This window comes from Schistocerca gregaria, chromosome 1 (genome assembly GCF_023897955.1).
Source record: "Schistocerca gregaria isolate iqSchGreg1 chromosome 1, iqSchGreg1.2, whole genome shotgun sequence".
NCBI classification, from domain to species: domain Eukaryota; kingdom Metazoa; phylum Arthropoda; class Insecta; order Orthoptera; family Acrididae; genus Schistocerca; species Schistocerca gregaria.
In genome coordinates, this window is record NC_064920.1 from 164,658,370 (window position 1) to 164,680,696 (window position 22,327).

Here is a 22,327-nt window from a genome sequence, read left to right on the forward strand (position 1 = left end):
AGTATTTCAGGTTATGTTACGAAAGCATTAAAACTGACTCAATAATGAATGTCATTTCAGGACAATGGAAGTTCATATTTTAACAGTAATTTAAACACTTGACATAAAGAATGTTCATACTCCCCTTTAACAAAAACAACAACTTTTTCTTTCAAAATAAACTAGCACTTCTCTGACCACATCCTAATAACGTTGACAATATCACTAGACCAACAGTGTAGTCACAGCGTGCACTTAACATGGTGAATGTCCAAGTGGCTCATGTTACCCCAGTGTTCTCTTTTATCCTATTTTACTGTAAACTCTGCCAGAAGTTGCAAACAATGGGAAACAGGAGTCGTCTGATAAAATGACATTCTTCCATTTCTCCATGCCTGCAAGGAACTAACTAAAAGAGCTCAGATTCCTTTTACTTCTTGACTTCCTGTGGCCATGGTTGTTCCTACTCCTGTTTCTCCTATTGTTCATTCCGCTACCCTTGTTACTGCTGGTGTTTATTTTTTAATTCGTTTTAGTCCAATATTGGATACTTATAATTATGGTTGATTCATGTTATTAATTTGTTGTATAACTATCAGGTTTTATGGCTTCGGTTTCACGTTTTCTGGTTATGGGCATTAGGAATTTGAGTACGACATTCAGTTATACAGTAGCTACAACAGCTGTCGTTGCCTTATTTTTCGTCACAATCCTCCTCAACGACCACGCTTAACTGTCATTCAACACATGCTTTCGTCCGTGTTGTGAATTAGCGGATGATGTTTTTCCGCTATCCCTGCATGCGGGAGAGCGGCCGCTCAACCCCGCGTCCAGCCACGCTGATTCAGGTTTTCTATGATTTCCCTAAATCGCTTCAGGTAAACGCCGTGGTGGTTCCAGTGAAAGGCCACGGCCGACTTCCTTCCCCATCATTTCCCAATCTGATGGGACCGATGTCCTCGCTGACTGGTCCCGTCGCCCGAATCAACCAACCAGCTCTGCATGCGGTATAAATCTACGACATAGTGTCGCCTGAAACACTAAGCACTTTGGCTATCTTGGGTCAGAGGCACCCAACATATCAGCACCAGCTATTTTCCCACATTCGAATTTACTTAGCTCTGTCATAATGCAGTTACAACTGCACAGAACATTGTTCTGCCCATGACTGATAGTTGCCACGTATTGAGGACATTGCACAGGTGCCGCTCGTGCTGAAACACAATATCACAACATGCAGCGTCGGCTCGCATTTGCATTTATGTTCAAGCATGCATTTCTGGCAGTGTTTGCATCTTTTTGTTCATTTCCTATATTTGTATCTATATACGTCGTAAGCGAAGTATTAGTTTACTTGCCAATAACAATATCCATTTCTGTTTATCATAGTCAACATTCTGTTCATTTCTTGGAGGTCTTTCCACGCTAAATGGAATCGAACGGGACGGTACGGTGCTCGTACGACGCCTCAATTTGTGGGGCACACAATCATGATCTCTGTTTTGTGTTTACCATTTATAATCTTTGAAGCTACTGTTGTTGTATGTTTGGTGCATTGACACTTGTTTGAAAGTATGATATAAGTGTCGTGTGAAGTATGTGATAGATATTTAACGTTTCTGTTTCGTAGTTGTTAATTGTTACAGTTATAACAAGAATTGATTGTATACAGAAATAGCGCCATGGCTAGTATAAGGACTGCTCATAAACGAAATGTTGGTACTGTGGGGTTGCTGTATTCCAATTAGTGTTCTAATTAACCATGTCGGGACACGCTGTTGTTGTGTGGGAATGGGAAAATAGACACGGACGTTGGCGACCGTACAGCCCAGAGGTTTCACAGCATCTTGAAAGAGCTAACTGCAAGAAACTGACAAGGGTCTTCCTGAGTGACGCCGACCCATCGTTAGAGAAGTACTATATAGATCTGAAAACGAAAACCCAGTGTTCCGAAGATGCAGGTAAGGAATAACATTAATTATACGAATTGTAACAAATAGCTATTGCAGGCGGCCTATATTTCATTTTTCTTTCACTTTTTGGATCATCAGTCTTCATTCTCAGTGTGCTAGTTAAGTATCTCAGTGAGTCTTTTATCGAGAAAATACTGTCTTCTAGTGATTATTCTACAATCCTAAAAACACACTCATACATTTCGTGCAATGTATAGAATTAGTGTTCTTCAGTTTTGCCCAGAATGTTTCCTTTCTTTTTTGGCTTAACACTTCCTCACCATTTCTAAGTAAATGTGCAATCAACTGGCAATTTCAATATTATCAATGTTTTATTCAGTGGGTGACCAATTAATTTTGCTTGTGTGACGATTTTTCTTGATTCTTACTATTTGGGAATGGAGGAAGTAAGTTCTGCTCAGTGCAGGGCGTACACAGAGGAGAGGAGCTGTGTTGGTGTAACAGGTCCCATAAAGCTGATGCAAAATGATGCACTAAGCATACTGTCACTGTAGGTAGATACAGTTCTTTCCCCAAAAGAATTTGTAGATATTGCTTGCAATGGACCAAGAACTATTCACCTCATATACCACAAGCTACTTGAACCCCTGTAAAATTATCTTTTAATTATTCTAAAGGACTGTTTGAAAACTGTAATGTTTGCTAATGACACATGTATACAATTCAAAGGCCAAACTAAACCATACCAGACATGCCTGAGGTGCCACCTAAACAGAGATGCAACTTCTTCACAACTTACAGTTTGTCTTAATGTCTTCAAGAATGTTACATGTAACTCCAACAAGAAAATATGACTTCTTGCCAAAAATAGCAATTAATGGTCATAGTCTAATTATTTAGAAAAACTGAGCAATAAAAATATTGTGTATTGTGGATCATGCAGAGGCATCTGTATAGATTATTCAGTTATTACTCTCACTTACTGGTAGTAGTATAAGTTATTAATGAATAATATTTGCTGTTAATGATAAAAGTCAATTTGAATTGAATTGTGATTTAGGATTCAGCTCGAGGCTCTGTAATCTGATGTTAAGATTTAGGGTCAGCTTTAGCTTTCATTATTGGGTGTCGACTCTACCTTTTAACTTAACGAGGTCTTGATATGATATATCCAAAAACAAGAAATGGGGGGTCCTCTTAAATTGAAAACGGCCAAAAATCCATAAGAAGTGGTCGAGGGATGGAAAAGGAAGAAAATGTAAAATTGCCAAGAAGTGTGGCACAGTGGAGTGTACCACGAGAAGGCAGATGTTATCAGAAGGAACAGTTTACTTAATTGAGACAAAGCACATGTTTGGTAGTAAACACTTTCTGTATAGCGATTCCCCACCTGACAAGTTGCAATGAAGAATCAAATCACTGATGTGGTGAAGGTGCTACCAAAGTCTGTGTGACGAGTAGGGGTTCTCTGTTTCTAGTAGGATGACAACCTGTTGAAGCACTAGATATGCATTCGGGAGGAACATTGAGGTTAAGGTTTCCTGTTGTGTGTGTAGTAACAGTTGATTCTGTGAGTTGTTCCTGTGAGGAGAATATGGGTGATTTCCTTTGTCAAGGTTATATATCCAAAGTAGTGTTTCTGTAATTTTCATTTACTTTGTATAAATTTGATTCGTTTACACTTCGTGTGGATTCCTGGCCTGAAGCAGGAATGTACCATAAAATGAAACAATTATGCACTGAACATATTATACTCTAATACATACATGTACTTCAAAAACATGGATAATGGAGAAAAGGCAGGGAGCAGGGTACAAGCTTGCGAGATTAAATTTTAAGGAAATAAGACATGTATGGAAGTGAAACATGGACGATAAATAGTTTGGACAAGAAGAGAATAGAAGCTTTCGAAATGTGGTGCTACAGAAGAATGCTGAAGATCAGATGGGTAGATCACATAACTAATGAGGAAGCATTGAACAGGATTGGGGAGAAGAGGAGTTTGTGGCACAACTTGACCAGAAGAAGGAATTGGTTGGTAGGACATGTTCTGAGGCATCAAGGGATCACCAATTTAGTATTGGAGGGCAGCGTGGAGGGTAAAAATCGTAGAGGGAGACCAAGAGATGAATACACTAAGCAGATTCAGAAGGATGTAGGTTGCAGTAGGTACTGGGAGATGAAGAAGCTTGCACAGGATAGGATAGCATGGAGAGCTGCATCAAACCAGTCTCAGGACTGAAGACCACAACAACAACAAGACAGGACTAACACGAATGGGTAGAGTAAGGAATGAGATGGTGAGTGAAATTGTGAAAGAGAAACCCATGCAAGAAATCTTCGAAAAGACAAGATTAAGGTTGTGTGGGCATGTTAAAAGAATGGGAGTGGTCAAGATACCAGAGACAGGGGCCACAAAATGAGAGTAGAAGGCCAAATACCTAGAGGGACACTAACAGACAGATGGATCGTTGGAGTGAAGGAGTTTATGAAGAAGAGAGAACAACACTGAAACAGAGTAAAAGGAGAATAATGTTGAAAGGATAAGAAAAGATGGAGAGGCTTCTGTTCCAAGCAGACTCAGCCAGGATTTGGAAACTGTAAAAGATGATGTGGGTGTTATCTCCACATAAAAAACTAAAATCATTACAGTGCCACTGGTGTATTAGTCAGAACACTTTACATGTGTTCCCTTTTTAAAGAAGTCTCAACTGCAGTGGTGCAGGAGTGTGCATTAGTAGGAGGCTGCAAATTTCACTCTGGGGCAGTCACAATGATGTGAACCATATTATGCAGAAATGTGCGAAGTAAGAACCTAAGATGCAGTGGCAGTTCTGTGTTATCTGACAAGATAATGTGTAAGTTGGTCATCATTTTGGCCCAGCTTAGAAAACTGCAAACCAGTGAGAACACTTGTTGGTGCACAACAATGAGTGTAGTATTATGTCACAGGGGTAAGTGTGAGGACTAAGGATCATATGTGTTCATTTAACAAATCTGAACCCAATCAGATTTTTGGACGACTTTCTGTTAATATCAGGGCTAAGCGGAAAAACAGACCCTTTTGATTGATACAGTTACTGCATGTTCTGTTAATGTTTACTTAAAGTTAGAAACAGCTCTGCAAGTGAGATGGAGATCAACTTTGATGACACTATTTTCCAGATGATGATGTGTTGCTTTCTTTTCCAACGGCTGGCTACTTTAATTACATTCGTTGCGGTATCCTGTCTCTCTTGTAACCTTATTCTCATATTTTTGTGGTCAGATGTAGTTGGTGTTTCCCACAGTGCTTGCTGTCAGTGTAGATCTGTAATTAAAGGTAATGCTAATTGTTCGCTTCATTGCCACTATTCTGGAGTAGTGAGATCCAAATTGTATTTTACGTATAAAATTTCAATATAATTTCTCCGTGCTCTGATCTGAAAGAATGTAACTTCTGATTCCAGTGGCATAATTCAAGTCAGGTTCGGTCTACGAAAGCTCCAGTTGTGTATATGCTTGTTCACTTTCTGTGCTTTACATGATTCATATTTTGTCATTTATAATTATTCTGACAGAACAATATCTACTTTACAGGTGTTCCCCACAATGTTCGGAGGAAATGTTATTCCCTGGATTCACCTGCAGCAAAAGGAGCAAAGTGGGAATGGGCTGGTGACAGCCCGGGAGACTGGCATACTTACGATATGGATATCCAGTGCCTTATAGAAACAGCATGGGCAAGGGTAAGACATATGATGTTATTTTTGTATTAGCTATATATGATTAGAACATTTTTGAAGGGGTGAGAGTTACCAAGCCATGCGATTGTTTTAGCTGGTTACATGTTGCTGGACAACAAGACATATTTTAGTAGAATACTAATCAAAAATTGGCAGTGCCATTAATCAGAAGTTTGGAAATAACTTTCATGCCTGGTGAACAGTAGTTGCTCCCCCCCCCCCCCCCCCTCCTTTTAGGATAAATTGGTAAATTAATCAACAGATACTAAGCAAATGTTCATTACTGTTTGTTAGCTGGAGTCATATCAATTATAGTTGTCATATAAGGAAAAATCTGAGTAACAGTACAAGTTAAGAGTAGATTGCCACTCACCACATAGAGGGGGCATTGAGAAGCAGACATGTACATTTAAAAGTGGGCTGTTGGATAAGCTATTGGAGTAAGACCTTCAAACAATGGAAAATATTGGATGGAATAACGACAATATTATAAAAAGCATAGAGTGCTCCTCACCATTAGCGGAGCTGTTGGGATGCTGAGGACTGACTGAAGCGAGTAGTGAATCACTATACTGAGAGGGATAACATTGTAGAGGTGGAATGAGATACTGTAGTGCTGCCTGTGGGACTGTACATGGATGTGGCAGGAACAGGATGCTGTGCTGTTAGGTGCAGTATTGAGAGGTTGTGGTGGGTGGGGAACAGCAGAGGAGAGAAGCAGAGTAGGGAAAGGTGCTATACCGAATCCCTGGAAGCATGCAAGGTGTGTGTCAGGCAGGAGTGGGAACAGGTAGGGGATTAATGCACATGAAGGACAGGTAGTAAAGAGACAAGGAATATTATAGGAACAAATGGTATTTTGCAGGGAATGTTCCTACCCATACACTTCAGAGAAACTGGAGTTGGTTGAAAGAGTTCAGGTGGCCCAGGCTGCAAAGTAGTTGCTGAAGTCAAAGCACACTGTTTTGCGCTGCATGCTCACCAGCCGGATTATCCAGCCATAGTTTGGCAGTTGCCATTCATGTGGACAGACAACTTGTTAATGATTATGCCCTCATAGATTGCTGTACAGTACTTGGAGCTAAGGTGGTGGACCATATGGCTACTTTCACCTTTGGTCCTGCCTTTGATGGGTTAGGAAAGGCCTGTGGCAGGAATGGAGTAGGTGGCACTGGGAGGATGTCTGGGACAAGTTCTTTATCAAAGTCGTTTCCAGGGATATGAGTCATGGGGCAAGAGTGGAATAGATATGGACAAGGATTCTGTGTAGATTGGGTGGATAACAGAATACCTCTGTGGGAGGGAGAGGCAAAAAGTGATAGGAACCCATAGTGGAGAATATTGTAATGCTGTATTGCTGCATGGCACTGAGTCATGAAGGAATTACTCCTTTGTGACAGATCAGTAGGTGAGCAGATGATGGTGGCTGATGGGGGAGACAAGGTGCAGATATGTTTTCTGAGCAAGGTGGGGACTATAATTTCAATTCACAAAGGCCTCAGCAAGACCCTCGGCATATCTGGAGAGGGACTGCTTGTCACTGCAGATGTGACAACTGTGGGGGTTTGGCTGTATGGATGGGATTTCTTTGTGTGAAAGGGATTGCAGCTGTTGAAATGCAGGTATTGTTTGTGGCTGGTAGGTTTCTGTGAGGTGGAGATTGACATCAACATAGGTGGGTTATTGGACTAAGGAAAGCCAGGTAAGCGAATGAGGTGTCAAGGTTCTGAAGAAATGTGGATCACATGCCCTCATCCTTGATCCAGATCATGAAGATGTCATCAGAATTTCTGAACCAGATGAGGGTTGTGGGATTCTGGGTGACCAGGAAGGATTCATGTAGGTTGTCCATGAGTAATTTGGCATTCCATGGAGTTGCTTGTGTGCTGTTGGACATGCAACAGATTTGTTTTCAGGTACCAAAGAGACAGCTGAACCACACAATTGTTGAGCATGCAGCATAACACAATGTGCTTCACTTAGGCTGCTTCACAGTCGATTCCATCTGGAATCTTCCCATCAACACCAGATTTTCTGAGTTGCTCAAATGGGAACTCTTCCTACAATGTATCCTTTGCTTCCGTAATCTCCACTGGCCTCAACCTTCACTAGTCCCTGCCTCCATCTGCCTGTGACCCCTACCATCCTCCTACTCCTGCATCTCCCAGGCATATGTAATCTCTCCAGCACATCTGCATAGCTGTTTGTCCTTCTCTCCCTTTTTTCCCCACAGCCACATAGTGCTGTTCTATGCAGCACATCATCCTCCAGGCATAGTACACCATCTTCACCCACCCCTACCATGCTACTCCTCCTCCTTCATGCCAGATGCCTCTTCTGTACCCCGACCACCCACCCAAGCTGAAATCGCTACTCACCTCAGTTGCATCTCAGTGCTCAGAGACAACAGTGACAATGTATGAGCTGAATATGTATTATTTGTGTGTGTGTGTTTTCTACTTTTTGTGAATGAGTTGATCTGACAACTTATTAAATGTGCCTCTCTGCTCCTTAATGGCTTCTCTATGTGGTTTGTAGACATCTGTTCTTACTCATTTAGTGATTTAAAAATACTTGTAATATATATTCCTTGTTTACATATATACCATAAACGGAGCCAACCGCAAAAGATTTTGAAAAACATTTGTGTATTGATAAGATTAGACAATAGATAATCCAGAATGGAATGATGTCGTATTACGGGGGTCACTCCAAAAGAAATGCACACTATTTTTTAAAAAAAAATCCGTCTTTTATTCTACATGTTTGAAAGTTTTACAGTGTGTAGATATATCCTTTAGGAACAACATTTTCATTTCTCCGTGTAATTTCCATCCCTCTCAACTGCCTTACGCTATCTTGGAACTAGTGCCTGTATACCCACACTGTAAAATTCTGGACCAACCTGTCCACTGTTTGGCAGCATGCACAAGGGAGTCATCATCTTCAAACCTTGTTCCACGAAGCGAGTCTTTCAGTTTCTCAAAGAGATGATAGTCACATGGAGCCGTGTCAGGACTGTAAGGCACGTGTTTCAGTGTTGTCCATCTGCGTTTTGTGGTTGCTTCCAGTGTTTTTTTACTTACATGTGGCCGTGCATTGTCGTGCAACAGCAAAACATCCTGCTTTTGGCGATGTGGTCGAACACGACTCAGTTTAGCGTGAAGTTTCTTCAGTGTTGTCACATATGCATCAGAATTTATGGTGGTTCCACTTGGCATGATGTCCACAATCAATCTGAATCGAAAAACACTGTAGCCATAACTTTTCCAGCAGAAGGTGTGGTTTTGAATTTTTTGTCTTGGGTGAATTTGCATGACGCCACTCCATTGATTGCCTCTTTGTCTCTGGTGAAAAATGATGGAGACATGTTTCATCACCTGTCACAATTCTTCCAAAAAATTCATCTCCACCATTCTCGTACTGTTCCAAAAGTTTCTTGTTTCTTTGTGAGCCACTGTCAACATCCTGGGAACCCACCCGGCACAAACCTTTTTTAATGCCAGCACTTTCAGTATTCTGCGAACACTTCCTTCCCCTATCCCAACGTAGCGTGACAATTCGTTCACTGTAATGTGTCTGTTAGCAGTCACCAATTTGTTAACTCTGCACATTGTCTGGAGTGTGTGTAGTATGAGGCCTGCCGCTGCGAGGACAATCCTCAATATTGCCGTGCCTGCTTTCATTACGTAACCTGTTTGCCCACCGACTAACTATACTTCAATTGACAGCAGCATCTCCATACACCTTTTTCAACCTCTTGTGGATGTTTCGCACCATTCTCGCTTTCACAGCACAAGAATTCTATGAAAGCACATTGCTTCTGACAAATGTCAAGTTTAGCAGCCATCCTGAAGACATGCTGTGACGGTGCCACTCATGGGAACAAGTTGAACTAAGTTTGAAAACAAGTGGGAAGGATGTATCTACACACTGTAAAACTTTCACACGTGCAGAATGAAAACTGTATTTTTACAAAAATAATGTGCATTTCTTGTACGGAAAGGGTAGACTGCTACTCAGCTTATAGCAGAGTTACTCAGTCACAGATAAGCACAGTAAAGACTCAAACAATTTTTTTGACAGTATGTTTATCGTGCCTATTTGCAGCTTAACATTTCCACTGTATGGTGAATCGCAATTTATCCTTTTCATAATACTGTCATTGCTTGTCAGTTATGGGGAGCTACTCCCATCCTCTTATCGTTTCATTTATGGTTATTACATAGCCATTGTCTTTAATAACATATTGTGTGATACTGGGTTATGTCGCAGTAATACGTTTTTATCCTTTTTTTGTACGAATACTTGTTATACCTTGTTATAGGTATAAGCAGTGAATCTCTCTCTCTCTCTCTCTCTCTCTCTCTCTCTCTCTCTCTCTCTCTCTCTCTCTCTCTCCATATATGAATACTTCTTTAATTAATTTATAATTTGTTTTGTAGAATGATTTGTAGGTAGCGATATTGTATTGCTTGACACATGTACAGCATATTTAAACAAGTTATAAGAAAAAACTATTTGGTGACTTGATTAAAAACCACATATCTCTGGGTTGTTTAATGAGGTTATTGTATACTGGATATTGTTGTTATATGTGTTCATCTTGACAAACAGATTTATTTGTGTGCTACCATGTTTGATTCTAAATGTTTCTAATTTTTCAGGGAGACCAGACAACTGACATCAGCAAGACCCATGGTGGTTTTCCCTACATTATTAATTTTTGTAACCTGACCCAGGTGCGGAATAACACTGGTTATGTGCGTAATATCAGAAGAGTTCAACAAGCTCCTTATCCATTGGTGAAAGTACAGCCAGAAGAGATTGGTAGTGTTGCAGGTAATATTTCCTGTTCAGTAAATATAGTTACATAGGAAAAAAATACATGGTGTTCCCTCTCAGTCCCCCCCCCCCCTCACATTCCCCCCCCCCCCCCCCTCACACACACACACATACACATACACGGGAGACTTGCCGTTATTTGGTGGGTCTGTGCTGTGGGTCTGTCCCCTCGCTTGGGGAACATGTGTGGGGTGTTTTTGTGGAATGTTCCACACTGTTCGTAGCTGACATGAGAACAGTCTCACCACTCTTTTCCATTCTTTTTCCTTTCTTAGTTCACCTTCTCCTATCCTTCCCCTGTTTTGATGTTTGAGGCTCCACTTTTTTTCTTCTTCCTCCCTGTCTGCGTCTGCTCCTGAAGCCAGCCTATGCATCTGTCGCATAACAGGTGACTGGGTAATGCGTAATTCCCAGCCCCAGGTTGACAGATGCGGTTTGCACATATCCCTTGGTGCAGGGCGGGCACAGGGAGGGACGATTGCCTGAGCTACTATCTTTCCAGATGGACAATTTGCCCCTCTGTCAGGTGTGTGAGAGGTGTGATCTGAGGTGTGAACAATCACCTAAGGCAGGTGCGTCTCCTTGTGAAGGGGGCCCCCAGTTGGAAGGAGTGTGCCATCAGAGACACTGGCAATCATGAGGTATTTCCTCGCAATGAGCCAATCATCGTCTTTGCAGTCCACATCTACCAAACATAAATGGAATGAAGCTCCCTATTCAAAGACCCTCCGAGCTGCACCATGCTTTCTCATCTTTTCACGTAGTGAAGACAGTCAGTCTTTCACCACAGTAAATCCGTTTATGATGCAGAAAGTTGTTGATGCAATTACCGGCCCTGTGAAATTATTCTAACGTTTACAGAGTGGCCGTTTGCTTTTGAAGACTACTTCTGATACTCAAGCACAACAACTGCTTGCCGCTTTGCTTCTCCACGGCTATCCTATTCATGCCACAGAACTCTGAACTCTCCCCGTGGTGTTATTTACACTAGGCTGCTTGACAGTCTGGCTGAGGCCGAAATCCAAATGTACCTCTCTGATCAGGGTTTCTTTGCCGCCCATCAGTTTATGAAAAAGGTAGATGCCTCCTTAGTGCCCACACACACTCTCTTTATTACCTTTGATAGAGTGGTGCTTCAATCCAAGATCAGAGCCGGCTATGAGGGTATCACAGTTTGACCATACATCCCGAATGTGATGTACAGCTACCAGTAGTACCATTTCAACTACACTCAAATGTCTTGTCAACTCCTGGCCAAATATGTAACCTGTGGTAAGGGTGCGATCAAGGGCGATTGTCTGCCTCTTTCTCCCCTCTGTATTAACTGCTGTGGCGACCATGCCACCTCCTCTCGAGATTGTCCCATCTTGATGAGCGGGCTCTCCAGGAGATCCGGGTAAAGGAAAAAGTACCTTACCCAGTCGCTCGCAAGTTATCGGCTAGTAGCAAATCCTGCTTTCTACTGTCTGACCCTTATCGTATCATTCTTCTTACATCTAGCTCCATGATGGCATGGACATGCAGAAATGTGACCTGAAATTCAGCTCTAAGGTTGTGAAATCACCCAGCATCATGGAAGCATCACTGTCCCCTCGTCTAGCTGTGCAACAAGCCATCAAACTCTCGCCTTGTGGAGCAAAGTCACCAGCTACAGAACTGGCAGGCCAGAACGGAGAGAAGGAGTACTCCCATGAAGACTTCCTATGTCCCTCCAGCCAACCGACAGCTGAGTCTTCCTCTGCTAACTGGAAAGGCTCGAAGAAGTCCAACAAAAGCAAAAGGTCTTCTCCTTTCATGACGTGAAGATCCTCTTCGACTACGTCACCACACGATTCCCTCACCAGTCCGGCTTCGTGTCACTGGTGTGCACCACCTACCATTTTTCTGTGTTGAACTCCATGGGCCAACATCAGAAGGAAACCTCATGGAGCAGGATCCTCCTGCCTCTGTGCCCTGTAGCAGAGAGTCTTCAGAGGCTGTCACTCGCTAGCCGCCGAAGTGACACCCCTTCATTTTTTTTCGTCATGACTCTCCTCCAATGAAACATTCATGGCCTATGATCCAGCAACAAGGATCTACATCGGCTTTTAGAATTGCAGTGTCCACTTGTACTTTGCCTTCAGGAAACAACATTGTATCCTCACGATTGCTTTGAGCTTTTACATTCCTCCCCGGTCCGTTTTGATCTTCCTGTGAGGTCGCCATTCCAACTCGTGGGGATGTCATGCTGCTCATACAGGATGACATTCATAGTCTACCCATCTTCAAGCTGTTTCAGTTCGCTTTTGCGTTGCTCACTTGACCTTTTACCTTTGTACTGTTTACATCCATCCGTCATTTGATGTCACCAGGGCAGACATCGTGTATTTTATTGGCAGGTAACTCGCCCATTCCTGCTGCTCGGTGACTTTAATGTGCACCATCCCATTTGGGGTTCTTCCAGGACCTGTCCGAGAGGTGCCTTCTTGGCTGAACTTCTTAATCAACTTAAAATTCTGCTTTAACATAGGAGCATCCACATTCCTTTCTGACTCCTCGCACACCTATTCCCATCTGGACCTAACCTCCTGCACTGCCCAGCTTGCCCATCATCTTGAGTGGTCCGTTCTTTTTGACACATACTCAAGCAACCATTTCCTAAGTGCTACCCATTTGCTGACTCCTACCCCACCTGTGTACCCATCCAAATGGCAGATTACTAAGGCTGACTGGAGACTTTACTCCTCCTGGTGACCTTCAGCGAACAACATTTCACAAGTTGTGATGTCCAGATGGAATATCTAACAACCATTATCCTTACTGTTGTAGAATGTCCCATTCCTCGCATTTCCTCTGTACCACACCGTGTCCTGGTCCATTGGTGAACTGAGGCATGCCATGACGCGATTCATTTGCGGAGATGTGCTCTCCGTATTTTTAACCGTCACCCCACAATGTAAAACTGCATTTGTGATAAACAGATGTGCACATAGTTTCGTCGCATTCATCAGGAAAGCAAAAAAGCTAGCTGGATTTCATTCACTAGTTCTTTTAACAGTTCCACTACCTTTTCTGTCATGTGGGCCCACCTCTGACAGCTCTCTGGAGCTAAGATCCATTCCCCAATTTCTGGCCTGACAGTAGCAGACGATGCCATTGTGGATCCTTTTGCTATCTCCAACACCTTGGGCTGCCATTTTGTGGAGATATCCAGCTCTTCCCACCATCCCCTTTCTCCATCTGATACGAGTGGAGGAGGCTTGGATGATACCCTTCTCTTCTCAGAATCATGTTACAATGATGCCTTTACTATGAGGGAGCTAGATCATGCTCTCACTGCAACTTGATCCTCTGTCCGAGGGCCAGACGCTGTTCACATTCAGATGTTGCAGCACCTTTCTCTTGCACTTTCTGCGCAATACCTACAACTGTATCTAGGCAGAGGGCATGTTTCCCAGATAGTCGTGTGAAGTCACTGTCATACCCATACCTAAGTCCGGTAAGGACAAACACCTTCCTTGTTGGTACCACCCCATTTCTGTCACTAGCTGTGTTTGCAATGTTATGGAATGTATGATTCATGCCCAGCTGGTCTGGTGACTCAAGTCTCACAATTTACTAACTACTGCACAGTGTGGATTTTGAGCGCGTCGTTCTGCAGTTGACCATCTCGTCACTTTGTCCACCCATATCATGGATTATTTTCTGCTGAAATCCCAGAGTGTGGCTGTATTTTTCAATTTGGAGAAAGCCTACGACACCTGTTGGAGACTGGTATCGTCCGTACTCTCTACACTTGGGACTTGGTGGCTTTCTGCCCCATTTCCTTCAGGAATCTTTAAGAGACCAAGTTTTCAAGGTGCAGGTTCTGCCTTGTCTGACATCTTTATCTAGGAAAAAGGTGCGCGTCAGGTATCTATCCTGAGCATCATCCTCTTTGCTATCGCCATTAACCCTATAATGACCTGTCTACTGCCAAGCACCTCCAGCTCCCTTTTTGTTTACAATTTTGCCATGCATATAAGTTCTCCACAGACCTGTCTCACTGAGCAGCGTCTTCAGCAATGTCTCGATCGTCTTTACTCGTGGAGCATTGACAGTGGGTTTCGCTTCTCCACTGACAAAACCATTTGTACCAAGTTCTGGTGGTACGATTCGTTTCTCCCACCATCTTTACATCTTGGGCCTGTTGTTCTTTGTTTCATTGAAACTACGAAATTCCTGGGCTCATGCTCGATAGGAAACTCTTCTGAGCCTCCCACGTGTCTTACCTGGTAGCCAACTGTGCGCGGTCCCTCAATGTCCAATGTGTCCTCAATGGACTTCTTGGGGTGCAGATTGAAACACCCTTCTCCATTTTTACTGGTCCCTTGTCATTCAGAACTAGATTATGGGTGCTTTGTTGATGCATTTGTACATCTGCCCCTCTTAAACTGTCTCAATTCTATCCACCATCGTGGCATCCGTTTGGGCACTGACGCCTTTTACACTGGTCCGGTTGAGAGTTTGTATGCAGAAGCTGCCAAACTACGGCTGTCCTACTGCTGTGACTTTCACCTCAGCAGATACGCATGCCGTTTGTCTGCCATGTGTGGCCATCCATCCTATACCTCCTTCCTTGATGACTCCTTTGATCACCAGTATGGGGCACGCCCGTCTTCTCTGTTACCTCCTGGAGTTTGCTTTTGCCTCTTGCTCCAAGAGATTTTCACACTTCCTGCAACTTTCCCAGTGGGTGTGAACCCTTCACCACCTTCATGCGATGATCCGTGTTCACCTTGGACTTCATTCTCTTCCTAAGGACATTACTGCAGCCTCGCTCTATCACCTTCAGTTTCACAACCTTCACTTGGAATTTCATGATTGTACCTTTGTGTACATTGATTGCTCTCAGACTGTCTGTGGTGTCAGGTGTGCCTTTGTCATTGGCACTGACTTTTTCCAGAGTCGGCTTCTGGCACACTGCTCAGTATTTACAGCAGAGCTCTTTGCCCTTTATCAGGACACTGAGTACATCCAGCGACACAGGCTTTTCAATTGTTTCTTCTGCTCAGACTCTCTCAGTGTCTTTCAAAGCCTCTGTGTGCTGTACACCATCCTTCCCCTAGTGCAACCGGTCCAGGAAAACAGTCACTTGCTCACTCTTGATGGAGCCACTTTGACGTTTATGTGGGTTCCTGGTCATGTCTGTTTGACAGGAACTGAGGCTGCTACCAAGGCTGTAGTCCTCGTACCCCCACCCACAAGTTCTTACATTCCCTCCAATGATCTCCGTGTTGCCGTCTATCAGGAGGTGGTGTCACTTTGGCATCGCCTCTGATCCTCCCTTCATGGGAATAAACCTTGGGTTATTAAGCCTCTCCCAGAGGCTTGGACGACCTCCCCTCGGCCCTTCTGCCGTGAGGTGGTCATTTTAACTAGGTTGTGTATTGGGCACTGCCTTTTTATCGATTGTCATTTGTTAAGTGGTGCTCCCCCACCCCTTTCTCCCCATTGCACTCGACTTTTATTGCTTGCCATTTCCTGATGGAATTCCCTTTTTTAAACTGTTTACATTCCCGTTTTTGTTAGCTGTCTGAGTTATTGGCTGTTTTAGGGAATGACACGTGGGCTGTTGACCACATTTTACTTTCTATCAGTATGGCTGAAGCCATTTAATTTTTACTTTTGGACCTCCATTCCTCTGTGGTGTATTTTATAGATCTTTCTCTAAATCCCTGTTTTTAACTGTCTTCTCTTCGATCGATTGGGATTAATGTGTAGTTGTTTATAACTCCTCTTTGTCTTTGTGTTCTACAGTTCCGACATGGGCGCTTAAATGATGCCCCCCTCCCTCCCTCCCTCCCTCCCTCCCTCTACTCTCTACTTCTCATTTTTTTATCTTTATTTCTTCTCAGGTAACTCAATTCAAATTCAGCACTGTGGATATTTTGTGTAACTTACATTTGGAAAGTTATTTGGCAAAATGAACTTATTCTGGTTAATTCCAGCAAAGGAATAGAGACTGCTAGTCCAGCACCACCTCCAGTGTTACGGCATTGGACTGTGGCTTGTGTGTCTGTGATAGCATTCAAAAGTGGGTGTTGTGGTGTGAAGTAACTAAGGGTGTTTGCTGTCCTGGTAATCAGGAGAAGAGGTTCAAAGGTAGCCACAAAGCCAGTGTAAAGCTTTCCAGAATCATTGCTGTGGATTTGGAAATCTGTGCTCTTCTTTGCCCAATCAAAAACACGCCATGAACTAAGGGAAGTGGCAAGGCTGGAATTTGCACACCAATACCACAACTGCAGCTGGATATCCACACACCACCTCCAGTCCTCATACTTAGTTGCCACTGTTATAGACTGTATACTTCATTTATCAGGCTGATTAATTAGCTATAGATTCATTCATTCTTAGGAAGACAACATAATTGTTCACAAATTATCACTTAATATGTAAACAGTTTGTTACATTACATAACACATTGAATGATGCTGTGTCTTCCAGTCTTTTTCATTCTTTTCTCAATACACAGTTGAACTCTTGTAACATTAGTGATGGTACAGACATGTTTTGATTAATGTGGTCATAATGCTTGTAACTTTTTTTTCACTAGATATTATGCACTAATAGTAAGCCACATGATGTGAAGTGTGTTTTAGGGGATCATTGGAAAATATCACTTGTAAGAGTAGAGTATTTGGGTATTTGTCTGACGAAGGCACACAGTTTAACTTGTTACATGAGTCACGTAAATAATTTCAAACCAGCATAGAAGCAGATGTTCTTTGAATGATTAAAATAGCAGTGAATTAATTGAGAAGTTAAACCATAGAGTCACTTAACGCAACATGAACAGTTTAAGGTGAAATGACCATGTACGTTTAGCCATAAGAAGGGCAGGGGGCAAATCGATTTATCGGAATAAGCTAAGAGAAGGAGGAGGAATGATTTTGGTACACTGTTTTTCCAGGTCACCACATTTCATATGATGGTGACTTGTGGAGTAGATACGTTGATAGCACATGATCCAGTCACAGTATTGTGATCACCACCTATGTTAGACTCAACATGCAGTGACCACTCGCTGTCGGCAGGTGGCAGCACTAGCAGTGGAGGAATATAAAGTGTGTTAGGGTATGCAGAACACAGTGCAGTCATTGTCAGAAACAGAGTGATTTATCTGATGTCCAAAAGGGCATGATCATTGGCTTTCTGGTCAAGGATGAAACCAGTTCCCAAATGCTTAATTTTGTAAACTGTTTGCATGCTGTTGTGGTTAAAAATATACAGTGCATGGCGCTATCCAAAACCAGCACTGAGGCAACTGTGATGCACCACCGGCCTTAAATAACAGGTCAACAATGCCAGCAGAGATGTGTATGTGGGACATATGTGCAAATGCAGAGCAACTGACCATTTATATTAACCAAAGGGCTACCATGTACCCATGGTGACAGCTTTTCATCAGCAACGAAGGCTGAAATTTGCATGCCAATACCGCAACTGGAACTGGATGTCCACTAGTGGCAACAGGTTGCCTTTTCAGATCAATCATGTTTTATGCTGATGGTCATTGGCATATAGGGCATGAAGTGTTTGATAGCAAACATTCTTCGACAATCTTTGGAAGAATCCAGGCAGGAGGACGGAACATTGCGATCTGGGGAATCTTGTCATTCTGGATGGCACAGTGGATCAACACAAGTATTCAACATCTTCCAAACACAATAGAGTGTGGCGGCTGTGTTGATGGTTGTTGATATCACTGTTTGCAATATTTACCTGCTGCTAGAGAGGGAAATCTGTACTGTGAGTTACTGGATATGATATAGCGACACCCGCTTCCTCCTTGGGGATTTTAATGCTGATAATCCTTTGGGGAGCAGTTCCAGACCACCCGGTGAGGTCTCTTCATTGAATAGTTCCTTGACAAGTTTGAATTTTGTCACAATGGCTGGTCCCTTACCCAATTTAGGACAGCACGCAGCTTGTTCTTGCCCATAGATCTTACTCTTTATTCACTGAACTTAGTTATTTTATTACAAGGGGCTGTATATATCACACTCTGTGACAGTGACCTCTTCCTGGTGGTCTTGTCACTCCCATTCCAAACTGACCAGCCTGTCAGGTATTCCAGAGGGCAAACTTGAAGATGTACACTATGAAAATCAATACAAGAGCTCAGTTTTTAATTAAATGAAAAAGAATGCCTGGTTTGATATATCTCTTTCATGGGAAAATATATTCCCTCTCAGTTGTAGGTCAGACTTTGTGGGTTACTTGGTCTTTGATGACCAAGTACTGTTCCCAGCTGTTGGTTCATGGTGGTGACATCATTGACTCTCTTGCCCTCCCACCTTCCAGGCGTGTAAACAAAGGATGGAAAGATCTTCCCAGTCTTTACTGTATACTGTTCAGGCCACATAACAAAAATTTAAAGGATGGGAACTGCTTTGTGGCCTCGACTTGTCCCATGACATGGCCTCAAGCCCTGACTTGTTCCATTATCAAATGATCCAACAGATAAACGTAGACTGGTAAAATTAACTTCTCAGAACTTTTAATTGCATTTGGGCCCTCAAATTGTGTGGACTTTTGTCTACCTGCCAGTCTGGTTTCTTGGAGGTTCAGTAAACGAGAGACCTCCCAGCCAGATTAGAAACAGCAATAAGACTACAGTCCAATTAAAATCATTTGATAATTGACTTCCCCACTTGCTGCTACAGTGTTCCCACATCAGCCGCCGGCTGCCTCTTGGTTGTAGGTTACACACAAACACAGCAGGTCACTTTGCAAATGCTATTAATGTGTAATGCAGAGCAATGTGGGAAGCAGCCTTCGCATGGTATGACAAAAATGTGTGATGCTCTGTTAACAGCTGATTTTAAATGATCAATGACTGAACTGGCAGATGACATGTTGTGTATCCGTGAATTTAAACTTGTGTGCTATATGAACCACAAGCTCGTGATGTGCAGTGTATCTGAGAAAACAGTGGTCAGCAATCTGTAGCAGAACTAAAGTCATGATCACTTTCTTCAGGGCAATTGAAGCTAACCTCTATGAGCAAATACGAGACAGAAAAATTTCAGTTTCAGTGCTAAAAGCTAACCATAATTTCTTGTTATCATTGGTTACTGGCACCTGAACATTCATCACAAGGCTACATAGGCTACCACATTACCAACCAATGGGCAGTTCTGTTTGGCATGTGGTTGCAGGTAATGGATAACACAGGCAGATTCCAAATGAAAATATACTGATAGGAAGAGAAAATAGAGCAAATAAAAGTCAGTATGATGATGAAAACTATGCAGAGAAGTATCATACACACAAAAATCTTTAAACCAAGTAATTGAATAAAAATAATAAAGTATTTTGATTTGTTTGAAAAATTAAAATAAAAAAAGGTGTATTTCACACAATTCGAATGTGCGACCTTCTACACATTGCATTAACATGCTAACCACTTAAGTATGCCACTATAGTGGGTTCATGTTTACCCAAGTGATCAAGGCTTTTAGCTTAAAGTGATGTTATTTTTTGTGATTGTAATTTGTGTCCCAACTAAAATGAAAGCTCCACCATGCTGCTACCCCACTGTGCTGCTATTGATCGCCTCCCCGCCAGCACTACCACCACCACAGCCCCCATTGGTCATTAGTGTTCTGAAACTATCATTCTCAATGTCAGTTTCGCTGGAGCAGCAGCAGCATCACCATCGGCAAATTCAGAAGATATTTTCCAGCATAGCGTAGCACCCAGCAGTACTGGCCTATTTATTCACTTTGTAAACTTGGCTTCTTTCTATGGACTAAAGTAACTAATTTCGATATATTCACTGTTGTAAAGAATAAACTGATCAGTCAATAATTACCATGCAAAATACAATACTAATATTCAATTATACAGTGGAATGTAGCTAATCAACTACTTCTGTTTGTTCTGGCAATCACAAGCTGCTGCACACTATGTTGTCAAGACATTAAGCTCGCTTTCCTCCTCCTCCTGTGAACTGATACAGTAAATCATAAAAGATAACTTTCCACTAATTGCTTATGTAATGTTTTCATAGGAAGGAAGGTCAGTAACAACACCAGCAGCAATAAAGTCGTTACTCAGAAAACAACAGCAGGACTGTCAAAAGATAATGTTGGCACAAGTAAAAAACAGACATTCTCTGGGATTAAAAAGAATGTGAAGAAAGGAAAAACGTCTAATGAAGGTGCTGGTAACATTGCACGTATCTTGAATAACTTGAATATATTTGGTGAGTAAGAAACTTATTTTTGTTGTAATATGAATAAATGCCATTTCTTTACCAAGGAAGTTTAAAATTTAGTTCAGGCTGTTATTCAGTTTTTTTATAGTTACGGGCAGCTTGGGTGCTGTGTCTGGCAGTGAGACAGAAAATTGAAGTTTCCTTGGTTTTGAAAGGCCATGATAGTTATTTGTATGTTCAGTACATCACGTTCACGATCTAATCTTGAATATATGTTATTGAGAATGTAATGTGTTAAGGCTGTTTCAACTGATTGTGAGAAATAAATTTGAATGGTGTGAAATGAAAGAACTAATTAGATGCTGAGTTTGTATTATGAGGTTGCATAGTTATTTTGCAACTTACATTTTACTGATTAAGAATAAAATGTGTGTTGCAAGTTTCAAGAACTGACCGTTGACCTCAATCCAGTTGTTGTATTACCTTTTGCTACTGTAAAATATTTTCACATATTCAGTGGATTTGATATTGATGCTTGTTATTGATAAAATCACCTGGTTAAGGGGTTATTCTTCTACTGTAGGGTACTTGATGTGGAGATAAATGATCACAACTAATATTATTGGTCAGGAGTATTTTATTTTGTTATCAGTATTTAATATTGTACTAGGTAACTAAACTTATCATTTAGTTATCTTTTAGTTTGTAAGCTTTACAGACTGTCAAGTGCCCATGTTTCAGAAAGAGGATGTTCTAATTTCTGTGCCTCTTGATGCCCACAACATTCTAATCAACACTCATGCTGTTCCTTTCCTTCTGTGAAATTAATTTTATTGCAGCTGGAAAACACACTTGAAAAATAGATGGTGAAATGAGGTGTCATTAATCTATATTGGTGTGACACAGTTGAAGCAGCTATATTGTCAATATATAATCCAGAATCCAGGACTCCATCTGAGAGATGAAAGGAGAAATAACTGGAGGAAATGAGACCTCCTCGGAATGGAACATGCACCTTAAGTACAGGAATTCTGAAATATTGGTGGTAGCTGAACACAGTCTAATAAGTACACACCATATTATGTTTGAACATTAGAGAATTTTGGTTCACACTTCTACTTATTGGACTCTGTTATCAGAGAAGCAATAGAAATTAGACTATGTGATAACAATTTCAATAATTGCTACACATTGGACAATGCATGGAAGCGTGCACTTGATAAAGAAAGAGTACAGAGGAAGAATTCACATAGATTACTACATAATATGAGTGATGGCACTGCAAATGATGCTGGACAGTGAGCACAAATGTAATCTATGGACGCAGAGGGTGCCTCACCAACATGCACCATCTCCATATGTCATCATTCTCTCTTTTAATCAGACGCCATCCTTCAGGCATAAAAATGTAAGCCTCCCCAGTTTCATGACAGACTTAACTGCTGACAATGGTGATGGAGGAAGTGATTGAAAGCTTGGGATTTTATTCTAATTTGTTGCAGAAAACTAACCGAGAACTTTATAGCTGAGAACTGCATTGTGAAGGACTTGGACACAAAACTTTTCTTAATGTTCCCTTCAGATATTTTGAAATATTTTCTAGTCTGTTCATTCATCACTCTGTTTTCCACTATACCATTTCATTGTGATCAGAAAATTTATTTTGTATAGCCAGTTGTGTG

General features: G+C 41.9%; 1 protein-coding gene across 1 annotated transcript in view; it reads left to right on the forward strand.

Annotated features, from left to right (window-relative positions):
- Positions 1–1,163: 1,163 nt before the first annotated feature.
- Positions 1,164–22,327, forward strand: part of LOC126336029 (protein deltex) — a 41,959-nt gene continuing 20,795 nt past the window's right edge. Inside the window, exons 1-4 of the mRNA XM_049999512.1 lie at positions 1,164–1,940; positions 5,472–5,620; positions 10,285–10,459; positions 20,499–20,693. Of these exons, the coding sequence (XP_049855469.1) occupies positions 1,742–1,940; positions 5,472–5,620; positions 10,285–10,459; positions 20,499–20,693 (718 nt within the window). The 5' untranslated portion in view covers positions 1,164–1,741. The remainder of the gene's footprint in view (positions 1,941–5,471; positions 5,621–10,284; positions 10,460–20,498; positions 20,694–22,327) is intronic.